The sequence below is a fragment of the Amphiura filiformis genome, chromosome 6, assembly GCF_039555335.1.
Source record: "Amphiura filiformis chromosome 6, Afil_fr2py, whole genome shotgun sequence".
In the NCBI taxonomy this organism is placed as follows: Eukaryota; Metazoa; Echinodermata; class Ophiuroidea; order Amphilepidida; family Amphiuridae; genus Amphiura; species Amphiura filiformis.
The window spans coordinates 54,163,658-54,184,149 of NC_092633.1; the positions used below are offsets into that span (position 1 = coordinate 54,163,658).

Here is a 20,492-nt window from a genome sequence, read left to right on the forward strand (position 1 = left end):
AAATAAATAAATAAATAAATAAATAAATAAATAAATAATAAATAAATAATATAATATAAGCAAGTCAATATTAACAGCGAAGCTTAAATCAAACCCAATGGAAAATACCCGTACATTGCTAAAAATATTATTTCTTGGTACTGAAATCATTTTTATTTCATGTCAAAAATTTTTATAGTCCTAAGACAAGTTATCCATCCATTCCAATATAAAGAAGTTTTAATTAATTGTGTTTTAATAAATGCTCCGCATGGTAGTAAGAGCTGTATTTAATTCGTACACGGAACCAAGAAGTAGCTACTAGAGCTTACTAGCAAGCCAAGAGCATTCACATAATTTCATGACTTTTCAGTAAAAGTACGTGGTCTGATCATGATTCTGTATCTGATTTTTCTAGTGATATTTACTCTCCACGAAAACTACTAGTTTCCTTTTTATCTGACTCTTTATTAAATGATAGATTCCATTGATCATGCTCATTGATAACAAATACCTGACAGTCATTGATTTTATAATACCAAAGAATTAAACCTACTGCACCATTCTGCTATTGTAGGTAAGTGACAATGCGCTAATCACCTTATCAAGTGGTCAATACAAAAATATTGCCATATCTCTCTATGCAGAGTTCTTATGATCTTGATAATCATATCTTGTTATATGAAATATTAATTCATATTACGATATTATTTCACACAAAACATTTAACTGTAGACTAATTATGTTAGCTACTCAACAAAGTTATAATGATAAATAACAACAACAACTTCGTGCATGCATTTATCACTATTCATGAATGCACCAAGTGCACGGCGATTATGGAGGTCGACTTGTCAGGGAGGTCGACTTGTCAGGGAGGTCGAGTTGTCCGTGGTCGTGTAGTCCGTGGTCGAGTAGTCCGGAGGTCGAGTCGTCCTGATACCAATGATTCGGCCTTGGCGGAAATTTTAAACTGCATTCCATCACCCGTTTTACACCTTAATACATAATAATCGGATTAACTACACGCGGTATCTATGCTTTGATGTACTTCTCGTCCTTGCATCTTCTCTAGGTGTTAGGTGGCTTTTATTTGCACAATTGGACATTATTCACCCAAAGATGTCCGACCAAATCCTGACGGTACCATGACTTGGCTACTTGGATTCGTCTATAGTTTCAGCCTGTGGATGAAATATTAGAAAGCAAACGCATAGCAACAATACTGTATGACGCTTTGTTTCCCAAATGAGAACAATTAGTCTACATATTGTTATGCAGCATTGTTATGGTAAATAATAGTACAACTCATTGTTGCTAATGGTAATCACACAAGTAAAAGCTAGTAAATGAGAGCATGATATAGCGTCGGCTTCATTTACTTACGTCATCATGGTCATCAGTCGCTGCCTTGAAAATTAATTTCGCTTCAAACGGGGGAAGAACACGTATACGAGCTCGAACTTTACCCACACCATTTCTCCTTTTCAGGAGAAATATGCATAAAAAATTGTAACGAGTGACGTCGACGAGTGTCAACTTGTAATGTAATACCGTAAAATGGGGTAACTTCGGTCAGCGGGGTAACTTTGGTCGGTCAAATTTTTTTTTTTTAAATGGTCATATTTTCGTACAGCAATGTTGTTTTTAGTCATATTATTTGGTGTTAATTTGTTAAGAAATATATTTGGAAGAAATAATAGTCGCTCATGACCAATTTCCTCGAAATTTCCTCGGCATTTTTGACCAAAAATGAGCATTTTTTACATTTTTTCAGAAAAAATACAAATCGATATTTGTGAGCATGGATGTGTGCTTGATTAATTTTGCAAGGAGTCAAATGTCACAAAAAACAACAACTTGCCCATATACAGCGAACATCAATTTTTTGAATTTTTTTTCTTCATGGAATGTAATATACTCTGACCAAAGTTGCCCCAAATGCGGGGTAACTTTGGTCAGGCTATTTTTAAACCCTAGGGCACCCTTACAAAATTATTAAAAAATCCTTTTCAACTTCAAGGTGTAGAAGGGGACCCTAATGTCATAAAAAAAAGAAATAATTAGAAATAGAATTGGTTTTGTTTGTAAGCAGTGATTTAAAAACTCTGAAAAGTGCCAAAAGTTACCCCATTTTACGGTAATTATTACAATTTTTTCTACAACGCAAAAGGTTGTCTATTTTGAGAAAATTGCTGATTTTGCCATTGAAGTGTACAGAGATTTTTGGAAATGTAGGCCTACACCTCTTTTAAAACAGCTGTAGCTCAAAAGTGAGGTCCGGCACCCCCTGGTTTTTTTTTTACTGGTTTATTATCTACACATATTAATGTACAAAAGATGTCAATTAAAAAAAATTTGATCGAATGGTTTAGTTACGACGGTAAACCCTTAAGCCTCCTCTGGATTTTGGCCATCAATATGGGTATATGACTGTACTTTAAAATTTGAGCAGAAAATTTCATCACTGAACACGATTCACCGGCATGATTACTATTACTTCCGGGTCAGATAACTCAAAACACCCCACGATTTTTAGCCGGAGAACGGACCCGTCTGGTAGAAAGTGTAATCATTTTCGTGCATTTCAGCCATTGAAATTTGTATTGCTTTTAGTGTAAGATCAGTTATAAAATCATCAACATTTTTCTGACTGATTACTGGCGTATTGGATCATTTGTGAGCGGAAAATACTAAATTTGAGGGAAAGGCGCGGCACCACCGCGGTAAGTAACTAAAATAAACGGCAATGAAAATTATTATAATTTGTAATGCAATGAATGACAAAAATCGAATGCATGCCGCACTGCCGCTAAACATGCTAAAATACGAGAAAAACGTATAATGTACTATAATTAGGCCCTATTGTTAAATACTTCACATATAATAATATAAGGTAAGATAAACTAGATGATAGATCATCGAGGGTATATTATAATAATTGTAAAATGAAACAGAAAACATTGCCAGCAGGTACCGGCATGCCGGTACAATAAAAACACTGATCGAACATGATAGACAACAATATGATTGATGGACATGTAGGCCAGACGGATCGATGTGATGAAAGGTAGCTAGCCTTAGCAGGGGGTAAATCTAGTACAACATGTTCAAGGAACTTATTCTCTCGGTCGGGTTCCAATTTCATCCAGTGCACTTTTAACACTTACCCATTTCCCCGGCCGGAAGTCACTCCCATTGTGGCCTGTACACCATCCGCGATAATCAACTTTTGAAAAGCACCTAAACAAGGATTTTACCCTTGGCTAAAACAATACCCTAAACAGGTGTTTTCACACCCTAAACAGGGATTTTATTCCTTGCATCAAATTTCATACGGGCTATTTCATTATAAATGACAACATTGAGTCCCAAAAGGGGTCAAAATTCAAACTCATTTATTTCATGCAAATTAATTATCATTTCAAAGTTCAGATGGTGTGTCAATAATTCTCAAAATATTAGGCGTCAAACCCTCAGGAACCATTAAAAAATTAAATAGAATTTTTGCTGTGTAAAACATAGCTGCCGTCTGGAGGGGACATTTTTTTAAACAATTTAATACACAACTTTGAAAGAGTATATGTAACCAACATTGGGTTCATACTTATTCATATTTAGTCTGTAATAATTGTTGTATGTTCCTTTACACTTCAGTGTCTTAAATATGCCAGTTTCAATATAAAACAATTAGTAAATTGATACTAATCCAGATAAATGGTGCAAAATTACTACATATTTTTAAGGATAAACTTTATCTTCACATGAAAAATTCATGAAATAGTCATTTTGTCCTGCCCAATAGCTACACTGATGCATAAGTGAGTATTCTGCGTCAATCTGTTGTACTAGTCATGGAAAACCTAAAATAAAAGACCCCTCCTGTGTCATTTGTTCTGGATAGGACACATTTTTTAACACATAATAAAGCATACTTTAACCCCGGGACTTTAACTTTAGAAATAGCTGCATCAATATTATTGCATAAAAGATCCCCAGCATTTAAAATCCACTACAAACAGGGTTAATATTCTGGTTAAATTAGGAATATTGCAATTTTTAACAAAAAAAAATTCAATGCAGAATAATATCATATGTGTTCTCAACAACTGGACAATAATTTGAACACTAAAGTGGTTTTGTAAGCATAATTTGCAATAAAATGCAAAAATTTCTTGTAGGTTTGGCTCTTTGAAATTTTTAGTTTTTAGTTTGTTTACCAATTCATGGAAATGACATAATTGTGCTGGAGAGGACATTTGTTAAATTGCAAACAGAATCGTGGATACAGGCTTGCAAAAATGCAACAAATACCAAATCATGTGCCACCTTGGTAGAAGGAAGACCACTCTTCCTCTACAAATTTCACATTCTATGATATAACCCTTCTTATTTCAACAATTAGTAATTAACTTCAGTTCTGGAGAGGACAAATTTTTAACGCGGAACTGTGGTATCAAGAACAAGTGGTCTACTGTATGTAAAATAAATGAATTCCTCAATCAGTGCCCTGTCCCATCAATTGGTAATATAACACAGATTATACAGGTAGGGTAAGGGTTTATATTTCCTCTTTAATGTTAACAAAAATGGAGGCATGAATTGGAGAGGACACTCATTTTTTTTATTTAACATAAAATGCCAATTTTGCAAGAATCTACTGAATTTTAACATTTTTGCACCAATTTTCACCATTCAACTTGCATGATGTTCCACACATATCATATTTTCATTGCAACAAGCACATTGCCATAGAATGTACCTAATTTTTCAAAGAATTAATTCAGAATACATGGGCAAAATGAAATGGGACTCCAAAATTGGGTTAAAATGTACCTTTTGGCAATTTTTTATACAAAAATAGACAGAATTCTGTAAAAATGCTCATGTAGCTTGTAGTTTGTGGCATACTTAGAATTAAGTTAATAACACTGCATTATCACCCTAATTATATCAACCAGATATGATAAAAGCCATTTTTGTGAACGTGTCATTTATAATGAAATGTATACCCTAAATTTCATTTCCGTGTATTAGCAATTGCAATTTTGCTACCCTTTTTCCAATATTTTATGTTTTTGACACCCTAAACGCGTTACGCGCGTATCGTGCCTACCCACGAAAAACTACCCTTTTTACACGTTTTCATTATCGCGGATGGTGTACAGGCCACAATGGGAGTGACCCCCCGGGCCCATTTCTCACGCAACTCCAAACAGCATTCCGCATGTCATGATGTTTGGCTTCACCTGAAGCATTGAAGTACAAAGTACAGACCCGGCGCATTTTTCGGGCGGGTAACCGGGTACCCGAAATTGAATTTGAATGCATTTTTTATATTTTTTTTTTTTAGGTCAACCATGAATGATCCTAGCATTTAGGTCTAGGTCCGGGGACACTACAAATCCGAAAAAATAAAAAACTTAAAATTTAATCTCTGGCGTGTACCCTCATTCTCTCGAAAATGCCAGCCTTATTCTTTATTTAGTTTGAACAAGCAACTATTGACTCGTTTTGACTAGATTTGATTTTATAAACAGTGTTGCCAAAACTTTTCAGGCGCGGCGCATTGACTCGCCAGGCCGCGGTAAAGGATTCTCAAGTAGCCCAATTTTTTTGTTTTTTAAAAATCGCCGGATATTTGGGCGGATTTACACGAATTTAGAACGTAAAACACCCAATTGGGCGGAAAAGCACTTGACTTTAAAACTTCCGGTACTTACTAGGAAGTTACTGACCGATCAATAAATGGTCACAAAACCCATTGTAATTTCAATTTGGAGCTTCAAAGACTCAAAACCGTTGTAAATCGGCTAAATTGAAAGGAAAATACATCAAATTATTGCCGCGGCCTGAGACTGGCAAAAGTAGCCCAATTTTAGACAAGTAGCGGCATGCTTTTTTGAGTAGTGCAAGTGATCGCCAAGTAGCCCAATTGTGCGCCTAAGGCGCGGCGTTGGCATCACTGTTTATAAATAAGTGAAGGTGGAGTTGTACTCTTTGTTCATTCATCATTATTGTTGATATTATTAAAGTCAGAAAATTGCAAGTAGAAGTAGTTGTAAAATATTTTAAAGGAGAAAATTAGAAATAAAATAATTAATTATTTTGAGATTTTCAATTTTGGACACGGGCGGTAAACAGGAAACTAATAATCAAGTGCGAAGGGCCTAAACAGTATCATATTTCAGAGAAGTCTCATAAATCACATATTCCCTAGACTAGTTTCAAAACCCAGTCCCAAACGATTAGTAATTTTGGTGAATGTGCCAGCGCAGTGCCATGGGAATAATTTTGTGAATAGGCCTTATCAGGGTTGTAGCTAGCCCAAGTTGAGTGCCTGCTAATTTTACTATATATCCAATTCAATTTTTACTTCAAAACAACTGGATCTAATTAATTTATCTTTCTCAAATTTATTAACTTTCGGTGATGAATTAATTCAAAGCAATAATTATTGACATAAATGGATGTTCTAAAAATGTGTTTTGTGACATTTCGAACATTTTAATTATCGTCTGCAATCGCTATCGCTGTGATGAGCAAGGGTGAAAATAAGAGAGCTTGAACCAGGGGCCACTTTGGCAAAAACAAGTGGCCCCTGGTTCACCAAGATTTGGAAGAGAAAAAGAAAAGAAAGAAAAAATATATAATAAACCCTCCCCAACAAAAAAAATAATATAATAAAATAAGATAAAAAAGCACATTATTCAAAGGTATTTTCATGACTATGTTGATTGATATTTTGTTTTTTATTTCATTTGTGCAATTAATACAGACATGATAAAACATCACACCAGTTCTACTGTGTTTAATGTTGTGTTTTTTGTTTTTTTGGCAGCTGTTTAATTTGACATTCCATATTTTAATAGTTTACGAACTCATTAAACCTCAATTCTCATTAGTCAATATACATTGACTCAATCAACATTTACATGTAAATTGTAAGTAACACCATTGCATTAATAATGGATGCAAAAAAATATGTTGGTACTGCCGTATTTAATTGCCTTGAAAAAATGCTACGTAAAGTTTGGGAATTGCTATACGAAGCAAATGTTGCATATATAGCAATTTTTGCTATGCAAAAAAAATGAGTTAAGGCGACCCTGAACTTCAGTTCATGATTGTGTTTGTGAGCCTTGCTTTGTATGTACCGTATGAGTACGGTATGACACATGTTTGTACCGTATGACACATGTTATGTAAGGCTAAGTAAAAATAAAACATGTTTCACGTCCGGGTTTTCGAAAAAAAGGAGGAAGAGGGGGCTTTTTATTTTCTATTTTTTATCGCAAAATTGGTGTAAATACCCATACTTGGAGCTGTTTTAGCGTACAATCCGTACATACAAAAATGCCTGGAAAAGGAGGAGGCCCTTTTTATTTGTTGTTCTGAGAGTTACACCCCCTCTAATGATCACAAAACCTTCCTAAAATGTTTCTTGTATCTTAACAAGGCTATAGAAAGCATCCCAACTTCCTAGACATATTTATTGAAAAGTTATAACTGAATTTCAAAAAATAAAAATTTATTTGAGAAAACCTCAAAAAAGGAAGCGGGAGGGGACGTGAAACATGTTTATTTTTTTATTTGGCCTAATACATAATTGAGAAAATTCAGAAAGAGTGGTTTTTGTTTCAAATGTAATATAAATTTGGCAGGTTTCAAAACATTGGTATAAATTTACGGTTAATATCCCTGTAATATCATCACTTTTATCTAGGTACATGTAGGCCTGTTAAAATTATATTTTTAAACATTTTCTTCAAACTAAAATAAAAATAAGCACCCAAGATTTTAAGACTAGTTAGATGCATTAAATGTGACAATTTTTTCCCCCAAATAAAAAATGTGTGCAAACATTTTAAAACTCATCCACTTTACCATGCACGACAATTTGAAGTATATGCTTGACAATTTGACTTTGAGATCAAAGTATTCACGTTGGCCTTCATGTACAGCACGTATCACTGTAAGAGGAAGCTAGCTTGGCCATCTGCCAAAGTAAAAGTATTCATGTAGGCTTTCATGTACAGCACGTACACTGCATCACTGTAAGAGGAAGCTTGGCCATCTGCCAATATATTAAAATTACCCAGATATCGGGTCCTGCCAATATGTCATCTGGAGTACATGTAGTTGAAGTTGGAGACCTTTTTTACACCTGCTAAGATTTGCTTGCTGTTAGGCAGGCCTAAAAATAAATTTGATTGGCGTAACAAAAAAAAAATATGGTACCTAGTAAAAAAAAAAACCGTAGTATAGCTGTAGTCATTTTTTAAAGCTGTTATTGCATTGGCCTTGAAATCTTTCTTTTAATGTTATTATTGATTTTTTATTGATTTTTTTTTTATTATTATTTTTTTTTTTGGTTCTAGTAACTTCTTCCAAGCCTCAGATCGCATGTTGTGTTATATTTTACCTTCCTTTACTACAATGTAGAACGGAAATGATTTGATAAGCTCATTAGCTCAAAATTTTTTTACACAATGCTGGACCATTACCATGTCTGATACGACTGCATCATCATCTGCCCCTTGTTCCAAGGCAAAAATTAAATCAGAAAGTCAACAGTGGCCGATTAGCCAGATAAACGTAGAACTAGTTGGAACATTGTTGTGAAAGTTTAGTGAAAACGACATGCACAGGGGAACACTAGAATAAATACTCCAGAGTCCGCAGGGCACAGGGACCTCCGAACTTGCAGAAAATAAAAAAGTAAGGGGTCCCTAGTAGAGTTTGGTGAGTCAGAGTTGCACAAATGCAGCATAAATAGTATGTGTGCAGTATGCGGTATATTCTTTACTTTTTCCTCTTTCGTTTGACAGCACTGACAAGGTCATACCTTCGTGGCATTTCAAGAGGTGTCAATTTCAGACCACGGTTACCGTAGTTAAAGCTAGTAAGAAAGTTTACATGTAAGTAAGTTACACACACTTGTATGGGCTGATACCATTTCCTGGTTCAGCAAAAATGAAGCTGGTTTCTGAGCCCAACCATTTTTATCTTTTGGCCAGAATATTTTGAAAATTTAGTATTAATGAAATATTTCAATTTTATTTTGTAATATTACAGGTGTCAAAACCATCTCTGCATTTATAGTTTATCATCGAGTTTGAAGCCCACTAAAGATCGAGGTTATCGCTGCATCTACACAGATTGTTCAAGCCATTCCTATGCAGGAAGCATAGTTTGGTTGATCATAAAAAACTTCCAACCCAACGTAGCTTTTCAATCGGCATTCACAACTATCTATTGGTTCAATATGGAAAACAAAAGGTATGAGTAGTTCCAAGACCGAAACCTTGCAATTACCATCACTAGTGCAGGAGACCAAGCAACACATTTCAGTGAAGCAAGACACCATGGCTGGTCTGGTTGGGGACTGGAGGCCATTTCTTTATGGCGGAATGGGCTCTGTAGTAGCAGAATTTGGTAAGATATTTATTGCAACAAGTACTCTACATTTTACATATTTTAAAGACTTATCTGATTGTATGTACACTAGGCACAAAAAGAAACTCGTCAGTTATATTCATCCATGCTGTTCAATAACTTGATAATTTTGGATTATTCTGAAATATACATTTTGTTAATTGGACTTTTCTTTCTCATTTGACACACTGTTTGTGAACATTGAGCAAGAATTTACCAAGATATGCGCCTCCAAACTCTCAAGCCCCAAAATGAAAAGTTGCAAAATGAACGATTCAATTGTGCCTGTTCCACTGTGTGCTTTATTGATTGGCCCGTGGTGCCTGTGTGCAATACAACGATGCGTTCCCATTGAAAATCGTTGAAAATGCAACTTTTGATTTTGGGGTTTGAGGCTTTGGAGGCGCATATCTTGGTCAATTCTTGTTCGTTTTACACGAACAGAGTGTCAAATGAGAAAGCAAAGTCCAATTAACAAAATGTATATTTCAGAATAATCCAAAATGATCAAGTTATTGAACAGCAAGGAAGAATATAACTGACAGATTTCTTTTTGTGCCTGGTGTAGTTGTTTGTCATGTACATGTATACATGTAGGGTCTACTTCTTATCATCATCATCTTTCCATTTCCAGACTTTGATTTTTGAGGAGCTCGAATGCACCAGAGCTCCTACAGCTCTCCTTAACAACATTCCAGGAGTATGATTTACTGAGCTCCTCACTACTTGAATCCCAATGCTTTAATACTAAGATTAAGCTCCTTGTTGAGCAGTGAGCACCTTAGTAAACTCAGGAGAGTGATTAACAATTAATATTGCAATTGGCAAAAATGAAGGCCTGCATTTCACTGCTTTATTTCTCAAGGGTTCAATAGTGTTGATGCACACATAATTGTCTAAAGTATTGATTACCTGACTTAGTTTTTGATAGGGCCTACAAAATCAATAATATTAATAACCCTGGAATTTTATTTGTTCCAATAGAAACTGGTTGATTAAAAATCTGTTGCTTTTTACTTTACACAGGTACATTTCCAATTGACCTGACTAAGACCAGACTTCAAGTCCAGGGTCAAAGGTGTGAGAAAGAGTACAGGCAACTGAAATACAGAGGAATGGTCCATGCTCTTGTAAAAATATCAAGAGAGGAAGGAATTCTGGCCTTATATTCTGGGTAAGTTTCCTCCACTCACCACTGGGTTTTTTTCACATTCTTTTCCCAATACCAAATTTCGGAATTGAATTTCCATGTCAAAGTTCAAACAAGAGTTTCAAGAAATCTGGGGTTAACTTTCACATTACCTACATGTAGATACAGAGGAAGGTGTACAGATGTAACTTCAGTGCTGACAAACCCAGAATCAAGATACAAAATTATGTACATATAGATTAGGTCTCTAGATCCCATAATAGATTTGGTTACACTACATAGATAGTTTGGCATAAATGTTGTCAGAAGTAACCTGAATTACATCCTGTATGGTTTCCTCTATGCTGCATGTGATGTGAGAGGTGTGATATGTTGACTTTTTTGCTTCCTGATCAAAGTTAGACTAGTCAGAAAGGTTAGAATTTTTCAACAATTTGCAATCAATCCTTGCAAAGACTTTTCTGAAAAACATTGTTTATCAAATTTGATTCTCATGTCATACATTTTTGACAGTATACATTGTACTTATTTATTCCTGCAATTTCCCACACAGATCAAGATGATTGTGTGACAAAATTTAAACCCATGGTCATCGATCAGTTCTTGCCTGATGATAGTCCAGCTAGCAGAACATTTCCACATTACTGAAAAAAAATGTGACTGCTGTACATGTTCTTCTACATGTAGTTTGGACTTTGAAGGCATTTTTTTGCTAAAGTTGAAACAAATAAATATTACCAAATCTATTATTGGAGGCATGCAAGAACATTGTATTCACTCCATTATAATTACATTAAAAAAGCACGGAGGGAAGATTATTAAAAATGGCCAGAATAAATAATAAATGTACATGACATAACACAGGAAAACAAACAGAACTTTTCCATCCCAGGTGCCAGGTGGACTAATTGAAACAGCAGGATTGAAGCTATGCAATAAGTATTATGAAGGAATGCATCATGGTATGTAGTGGTCGTCAACCGCCAGTCATCACCAACATGCAAGAGTTGCTGTCGGAGAAACTACAAACCACTACCGTACATTCGATCTAATAAGCACCTGAGCACTTACATCAGCCTGAGGGGAGGGGCTGATCCAAAGGATAATTTGACAATGGGGAATTTACAATAACAAAAAAATTATCATAATCCTAAGCGGGAAGATTTAATATTTTTATTTAGACATTTGACTGAATTTCATGCAGGTGCATTCAAAAGGGGATGGTTAGACAGTTTTCAATGAATAGGTACTTACAAATATTTTGTAGCGGGAGTTTATTAGGCGACGGTGCTAATTAGTTCGAATACTGTACACGTATGTTGATGCTTTCTTTTCATACCCTAGGTTCAAGGCGGAAGGGCTTAGTAATTTTGTATTAATGCTATCCATTTTGCAAACAAGGAAATGAAAGTGTTGATCACCGATTTTATTCACACTAAAATGTACATCAAATTCTATCTACGCAATATAGTACCCAACCAGTATCTACATTTACTTTTTCTTTTAAACTGAAAGGGATTCTGGGAATCAGTTTCATATTCAGGGCATAGAAAAAAGTAGGAACACAATTTCCAGAAAATCATGAGAAATGGCAGAAAATATATGGGTGACTTAAATTAAAAATAAAAATGACTACAATTGTCTCCAATTTAAGTGTAATTTTGTTTTGTTTAATGCTTTAAAATAAATTAATACCGTACATAAAAAGGCTATTTTTGTAGCCAGAAAAGCTTACCCCTAGAAATGTTAAACAAACTTTTTAACTGGCAGAACATTTCCCTTGATTTTTGACATTTGCTCAAATTGGCTTGTCATTTCCCAACATAAATTACATTCTATCCTTATGGTACATTTTCTAGTGTGAATAGAATTGGAAATAGGTATGATACCACCAACAGTTTTATTTCCTTGTAAAAATATCAAGATTTGTTTCTCTCTCTAGATCAGCAAAGGTAGCTACAATATTATTGCTATGGTATTTAAATCTAAATATGTAAGCCCTGCCGCCGTTTCAAACCTGGGTGTCTCTTTCAGTGATGCTGTTGGGGGCAGATATTCTAAACATTTCTCTTTAAATGCACACATGTCCTTGCTTCCTGGCTTGCTGATATCTACACTGTGATGGGGCATGTGTAAGAGGTTCATGCTAATTTTACATACCAACTCTTCACATCTGACAGAATCAGGTTTTTAAAATAAAATTTAAAAAAAACTTGGAATTGGCTGTCTTCCATTATGTCATTCCATGAATTTATGACAAATTATCACATTTTCAGAAGAAAAGTTCCTGTTCAACTCTCAATACAAAGTTTCTTTCAAATTTTGTCAGAAGTTTCCAGGTTATCGGGACTGTGACCTGTTTTGCTCTCTCAGGAAAGCCTTCCCAAAGGGTGGAGTATCTGCATGTATTTTCTCACCAAAAATGATGATTTCCTTGAGAGGTAACTTTGGGTCAACTTTTCCAGGTTTACTTAACTGTAGCCCAAATGGCATAATTTCAGAAGATTTTGTTTGTTTTGTTTAAATTGTCTTCTGAAATTGTGTCAATTGCTTCACATTCAGTTTGTACATGGTTGTTCGTGTACATAATTGAAGTGCCATTGCAAAATGCCCTCCAAGTGAAATTCTCAAAAAACTGATTAATTTTGGTGAGATTTACATACATGTAACATGCATATCCCATCCCCGTGGCCTCTCTTGAGCGAACAGAAAGTTGCAAAGACTCAAAAATTTAGTGTAATCTTAAAAGGGTAGAATCCTCAGAAGAGATTTCAAAGAAAAGTGTCTATTGGGGTTGAGTGGGAACCACTTGCAGTGATTTTAACATGGAATGACTATATGGAATGACTCTTACAGAATTCATTGATAAAGTGAACTTAAAGCAATTATCACATTCAAACTTGTTGTCTCTACCAGGTAAGTGTGCATGCATGATGAGTGCAATGTTTTGAAGTGAATTCTCACATATTTTTTTTTCTTCTTTTCAGAGTATAGAGATAACAAGTTTAATATTGTCATAATTGTGCAGGTTTGCAATTTCTTAAAGGCAATTCTTTATGGTTGCCTCTCTGAGTAAGTAAATGGACAGGAAACATTTTCACAATCCTGGATTCCATAAATTTGGAGAAGTCATGATGAACCTTAACCATCCTCACTTGATGCAGATTAGCACACAAAACACAATTACACAAAAACACAATGATTAAAGATCCACAAACTAAACAATATCATTTCAAATTTTCTCGACAGGATAAAACCAGCTCTTTTAAGACAGGCCTCTTACGGCACCATCAAGATCGGTTGCTATCATACCTTCAAGAGGATGTTAGTTGAAAACCCAGAACATGAAACTTTACCTATAAACATTGTTTGCGGAATTGCCGCAGGGGTATTTGCATCCTCATTAGCAAACCCCACCGATGTCCTGAAAGTGCGCATGCAAGCGCAGGGCACACATTTTGCCCAAGCTAATGGTATGATGAGCTCGTTTGTGACTATCTACCAACAAGAAGGAACAAAAGGCTTATGGAGGGTAAGTGTACACCTGAAGGGGGCTACTCAACCATGGACAGTTTCCTTTCTTCAGTTTCTTGTTTTCAGGAGAAAATCCATACCTGAGTAAAGAGGCTTGTTGAAGTAATCATCTGATGCCAACAAGTCTTGTTGCTCAGTTCAAATTGGGTTCTGTCAGTAGAACCTTTGTACATTGTGAGTAGCTCCCCAGGGCTCCCATTTTTTCCCAGTGGATTTTACATATGGTTAGATTGTAGAAAAAGATGTTTGTTCTTTTCACAGATATTTGCGAGCCAGCCAGCACTGAGACGGACAACTGGCAGTAATCCAGTATGGGACTCTGTGCAGGACCAGTCGCTGTAGACGAAATGTGTGGCCTTCAGCTGCAGCTGCTTTTTTACCATTTATTTATTTTTTTGTTCTGATTATTGTTTTTACCGTTTTTTGCCATTTTTTATTGCTGTTTTTGACAGAGGTTATTGCGCAGCGGGCGGTGCATGGTGTTAGGTTTTGTATATTAACATCTTAACCCTAATTTGCGAATTTTGTTATTTAATGATTATTTTTTGCAGGGTGTTATTCCTACAGCACAAAGAGCCGCCATAGTAGCTGGTGTAGAATTACCTATTTATGACTGGTGTAAAAAGAAGCTAATAGAATCAAGGTTAATGGATGACACCGTCTCCACTCATTTTATGTAAGTATCATTATCATATTACACAGTGTGAAACTAATCAGTGCCAAGGCTTGAATTACTTCCTGTGAAAATCATTGGAAAAAATAATAGCATCAGACTCAATCTCCTGTAGCAGGGATTTTTTAGCGATACTAATTCATCGTTCTGAACTGTTTACGGTTTCTTTTCAATTACCTACATGTTAAAACCTATGGGTACAAAATATGATTTTTTATTCACATTGAAAATAAATATCTTTCAAGATTTTCGTGCTATACAATACTTGAGCTGTATTAAGACTTTTAATCTCAAGGGTAAATTGCACACACAATGACACAGAGCCCAGCAAATATTCATTTTGTGTTTCAATAAATTGTTATCATTTAGTGGAAAATATAGATTTTATTTCTTTTTGTGTCAAAAGAAATATAAATTGATTTTTGAGGAGAGCGTAGCATGCATTCAATGTTATTGATGCAACTGATTTGGCCTTGCAAAAATAGATTGATTGATTTTTTTTTTATCTCTTAAAAAGTGCACTTTGATGTCAAATTAATTGACCTTTAGGATGAATACATAAAAGCTCTTAACAATATTTATACAAGACGTTTTTGCTGTTTTGGCCTTCATATTGTTGATTGTATCAAAGAAATACATTCTGAGTCCATCGTTGTTGCCATAAAAGTTGATTCTTGCAGAGACTGTCTTTTGTAATTTCCAGGACGGCATTAAATAGCTGTTCTGGAGCCTTCAAGGAAAGCTGTTTAGAGCATTTACAACAGAATGTAAGGACATGATGGTCAACTAAGGAGAGCTAAAATCACTCCTCTATCAGATGTAAGGGGAGCAGTAGAGAGTGATTGCTCTCACTCTCCACAAAAGGCAGTCCCTGTTCTTGGGAGCATCTACCCCAGAGACAGATTAGATTCTTTAAAACACAGCACAGCAAGGCAGAAATTGTGCACATATTTCTAAAGGTTTTTTTTACATGTGACTAGCCTTTAGATAATTAGATAATTGATAAAGGACAAGTCACCCAACACACATTGAACTTTTTCCCAGCCAGAGAGATAGTGTTCTAGTGATGCTGATATGATATCAGGACCATATTCAACCACCTGACCTCACGTACACAATATTGTCAGTTACACTCAAAAACAGTTAGTGTTTTAAATAAAATAATGAAATTTAATCACAAAGCATGAAAAATGACTCCAACATTCAATACCGGTACTTAAGAAATTGTGCATTTAGCATTGCTTTTATTACTTCAAAAAACATCTTACTGCTCAGGATTTTTTTCTGACACATTGAAAAGCCTAACGTCTTTTGTATTGTTATACCACAGATCTAGTTTTATTGCCGGTTTTGCCGGGGCTGTAGCTTCTAATCCAGTTGATGTAGTGAAAACCAGACTTATGAATCAACAGAACTTCAGGGATGATGTTCTAAGACAAAAGGGTATTACGCAACATATATATAAGAATTCACTTGATTGCCTGATAAAGGTGAGTTACAGTCTCTGTCATACAAGAACGGCACTTGTTTACATTTTCAGAGCGTGCACACACGTGGGGTTCTGATTGGCTGATTCAATCGTCTGACAATCATAACAACAGACGGTAATTTCATTGGCCAATTATGCGTCAAAATGTTGGTTGGCGCAACAAAGTGTTGCGTATGTTGCTCATTAACAGGGCGCTCGCGTCAATCTGAGCAAGGGACTGCCGTTCTTCTCTGAAACCGAGTGTAGTCCCACTCTTAGTGTAACCCAGGACTCCAAATAAACAAGGGCTAAGGGCAAGTTAACGCTCAAATGTCACAGAGTAGTACCTGTTAAAATATGTGTCAATGGCATGTGCAAGAGGGCTACTTGTAGCCTACTTCTCATAGAATCTGTTCAAAATAATCGTCGTAAACTCATAATTAAACAAATGTTTTGAGTCCTGTTTAGACCCATTCGCCTGCATTGTAGAGCCACCACCTTTGCCTTTTCGCATAGGATTCTTCAACATTTATGTGTGAGAAATAATTTATAAAAAAAGGAATCTCATAAAATATAAACTAGTTATTAACTCTTTAGCTCTGTTTATCTTATTCAATGCTGTTGATCTGCAACTTCTGTGTACATTATAATGTGTTTACAGATTAAGTACTGACCAGTGCAAAAGTAAAATGACACAATTAATGTTGCAATTCAAGGTTTAAAAAATAAAAGCGGTAAAAGTATGAATGTAGTGCCTAGATTGATTTCCTGTGGTTTCGAACCAACCAGTACACTCAGTCATCAGAGGCATTAATTATTAAAGGGGTGTACCTCATAAATAGGTCAAAAATGCTATTTTCTTTGTACCACCTGTTGTGCCTGAGACAATGTGATGAGCATAGTGTGACACAATTAATTACTGTCTTTATTCATCAGTTTGAACCTGCTAATGCACTTTGGTTTAGATACAGATATATACACCAAAGACCTTTCTGTCATTTGACTACTACTGCCATGTACAAATGAATACATGTTTTATATGAAAATTAGGTTTTAGTTAAGGGCTGGGGTATGAACGTTTGGACAGTATTTATTTTGGGACATCAGAGCACATCAGACATATCGATTATTTGAATACGAAGAATGTCATTCTGATATCAATAATTTTGATTTTTTGAAATTGCAATTTAATACACATTTTATGGCAAATCATTAAAATTGATATTTTTGATATTTAACAGTACTTGAAGTAAACTTTATAAATCTGATGATTTATACTTAAATGTATGTAGGTGGGATGAAAAGTCGACGATCAATTGAAAATTTTGACCTTTTCAGATTGAAGATATGGATTTTTTTTCCCAAAACACCAAAAAAAAATTAGGTCTTTTTGGGAAAAAATCCATATCTTCAATATGAAAGGTCAAAATTTTCAATTGACCGTCGGCTTTTTCCTTCCTGCTACATACACTTTAAGAATATATCATTAGATTTATATAATTTACTTCGAGGACTGTTATATATCAAAAATTTGAAAAATTTCACATTTTTATAATTTGTCATAAAATTTGTATTATATTGTGATTTTCAAAAATGAAAATTATTTGATATCAGAAAGACATGCTTCAGATTCAGAATGCAATTCGATAGGTCTGAGGTGCTCTCATGTCCCACAAAAATACTGTCGAAACGTTAATAAACGCTCATTTTAGATCCCTTAACAGAATTGAAAAAAATCATTACTCTATGTAGTATATAGTTTGACTTGCAACCTTTGATTTGTGTACATCGTCATGTCATGTTTGTGGGTTTTCAAAAGTTATGTATTGGACATGGCGTATCCTTACTGCTAGATTTGAGTTGTAACAGTATAATTAGGAAAAAGAGGTCTTTAAATTTAGGTTATGATGGATGCCTGTTATAAAATCTGTATTAACATTTGATCTTTGTATAATTGCTCTCTTTTCAGACTGCCAGACACGAGGGTTTCTTTGCCTTGTACAAAGGGTTTATTCCAACATGGGTTCGGCTAGGACCATGGAACATTATTGTATCCTTTGATTATACGATTGATAATAGACATCTAAATCTAAGTACATACTAATAATAAATAGTTGTTGAATTAGCATGATCAACATCTGTACTTGACATAAAAGTACTCTTGGTAAGTGATTATTCATAGGTAAAACTGCTGTTGTCTGTATGTGACATGATGTGACCCAATTAGACCAAATGTCGGCAATACTGAAATGGAGATGCAGGCAATAATGAAGAGCAAAAATACAAGAAAATAAACATAAAAAGTTCATAACTATACAACCAAGCATGCTAGGGATGACATGTCAACATCAGAAAGCATAAGTACTGAGCAAGTTAGAAATGATAACAACTCAATTTCTAAATTACCGATTTCGATCCAAGTGGATCTGATCATATCATATCATATATTATAGGGGATTGGGTAGAGTTAAAGAACAGTAGCTATCCAATTTAAATTATTATATAACATGTGTTTACCTTAACCAATCATTCTACAGTTCTTTATCAGCTATGAACAGCTGAAGAAGTTACCAATATGAGGAAGCATATTGTGCATTGTAGATACACTATGTATAGCAGTTTATGGTCAGTCAAGAACCAAACACAGGAGTGTGAATGGAATGTCTTAGTACTGCAATAGAACTGACGTTTAGGATAATTTAATATGTTGATATTATTTTTGATACCAAAAAATATGCTGTGATCCGGATATGTGTATCTGGGACAACAGAGATCAGTTTATTTGTTTCTCCCCCCCCCCCACTTCTTTTTTCTTGTGGTAAGTATACTGCATCCCATTTAACCAACAGGAAAGCACCCCCTCCCAAGAAATGCTTAATGTCAGACCACATTTTGTTTAAAAAATCATCCAAAATCAAACCAAAAATGTTAAGGACAAATTAAGTAAATCTACTTGATGACCTAACAACCTTATTTTGTGGCCTGAAGTAAAAATTTTAATACTTCCGTGGACCAGGTACGCACTGGTGATAGGGGATCACATAGTCTACACATTTGACTAACGGGTCAACCGTCTTGTTGTCAAGACTGCTGATCAGCCAGTCAGCATGATTGTTTATCACTGCAGACCACAGAAGTGTTAAAAATTTATGTGAACCTTTACATAGTAATATAGTGATCAGGTTTCAGATCCACAAGATTCTTTATCTGGAAATATAGGAGAACAGAAGCCCAAACAATGTACTGAGAAAGGATTTACAAGTTCAGTATGATTGATATGATACACTTGGTACATCTTTAAGTGTGGGATGTTTCCCGTGTATAAGTGCTGCTATTCTATGAAATAAATAAATAGAATGTGTAATTTATTTACATTAGGTAAGTATCAATGAGGTTATGCTAGGGGATTCTGGTCTCTGCCATGTTTGTGTGTCGCTCATAGAGCAAAATAGCGTATATCCGATTTGGTTGTTATTTGCCTGGCAATTTTGCAAACTTTGATTTTGAAGGAGGATGGTCCGATATCATCTTGACCCCCACTCCCCACCTACATTTATTAAGTTTTATGTCAGTACTCTAATTCCTTTGTTTACAAAAGCCATAAATATTTGAAGGCTCCATAAACCCACTTCAGACACATTTTGGCTTACAAAATCCAAACCATTTTCAGTCATATTTTACTAAGTTAATGAGTAAAATATACAGGCTTTCCACTGATAACAAAATCTGCAATTCGATAGAGAAAAAGTGGGGATGAGCAGGAATGTAAGTTTTCAGACAATTATCTGATTTCAGACGTTTGCATGGATCTTCCCTACATTTTCAGTCAATCTTAAAGCAGTTTGAGGCATTTCTGTCAGTGCTTGCTTTCATCCGTGGATAAGGTTGTTGATTGAACCCTCCGACCTTTAAGTGGACGCTTATCCGCGATCTATTATTGTGCTACATGCATAAACCTCTGAAATGCTGATACATAAAGATACCATTACCAATTTTGGGCATTGGTACACAGATGGTGTGTACTATATGGTCCCCTTATCAGCAAACCAATATGATAGATTTGCTATAGGCTGGGACAGAGCTACGTCATGCTGGTGAAAACAACCAAGCGCCGGTGAAAACAATGTGCGCAGATCAATCAAATTAGGTCACTGGACCGTGCACCCACTGCGCATTGCAAGAGTTGTTTTTGAGCTTCAAATTGCCCGGGAAATTTTCTAAAAATAACCCAAGTCCGCTCTCTCCTATAG

General features: G+C 35.2%; 1 protein-coding gene across 1 annotated transcript; it reads left to right on the forward strand.

The window, feature by feature from the left end:
• The first annotated feature begins 2,482 nt into the window (after positions 1-2,482).
• On the forward strand, positions 2,483-19,828 carry LOC140155626 (kidney mitochondrial carrier protein 1-like). Its single transcript, XM_072178542.1, has 8 exons — positions 2,483-2,705; positions 9,058-9,417; positions 10,444-10,591; positions 13,817-14,099; positions 14,653-14,777; positions 16,105-16,264; positions 18,212-18,292; positions 18,780-19,828. The coding sequence occupies exons 2-8, from the start codon at positions 9,264-9,266 to the stop codon at positions 18,819-18,821; spliced, it is 993 nt and encodes a 330-aa protein (XP_072034643.1). The 5' UTR covers positions 2,483-2,705; positions 9,058-9,263; the 3' UTR covers positions 18,822-19,828.
• The last annotated feature ends 664 nt before the right edge of the window (positions 19,829-20,492 follow it).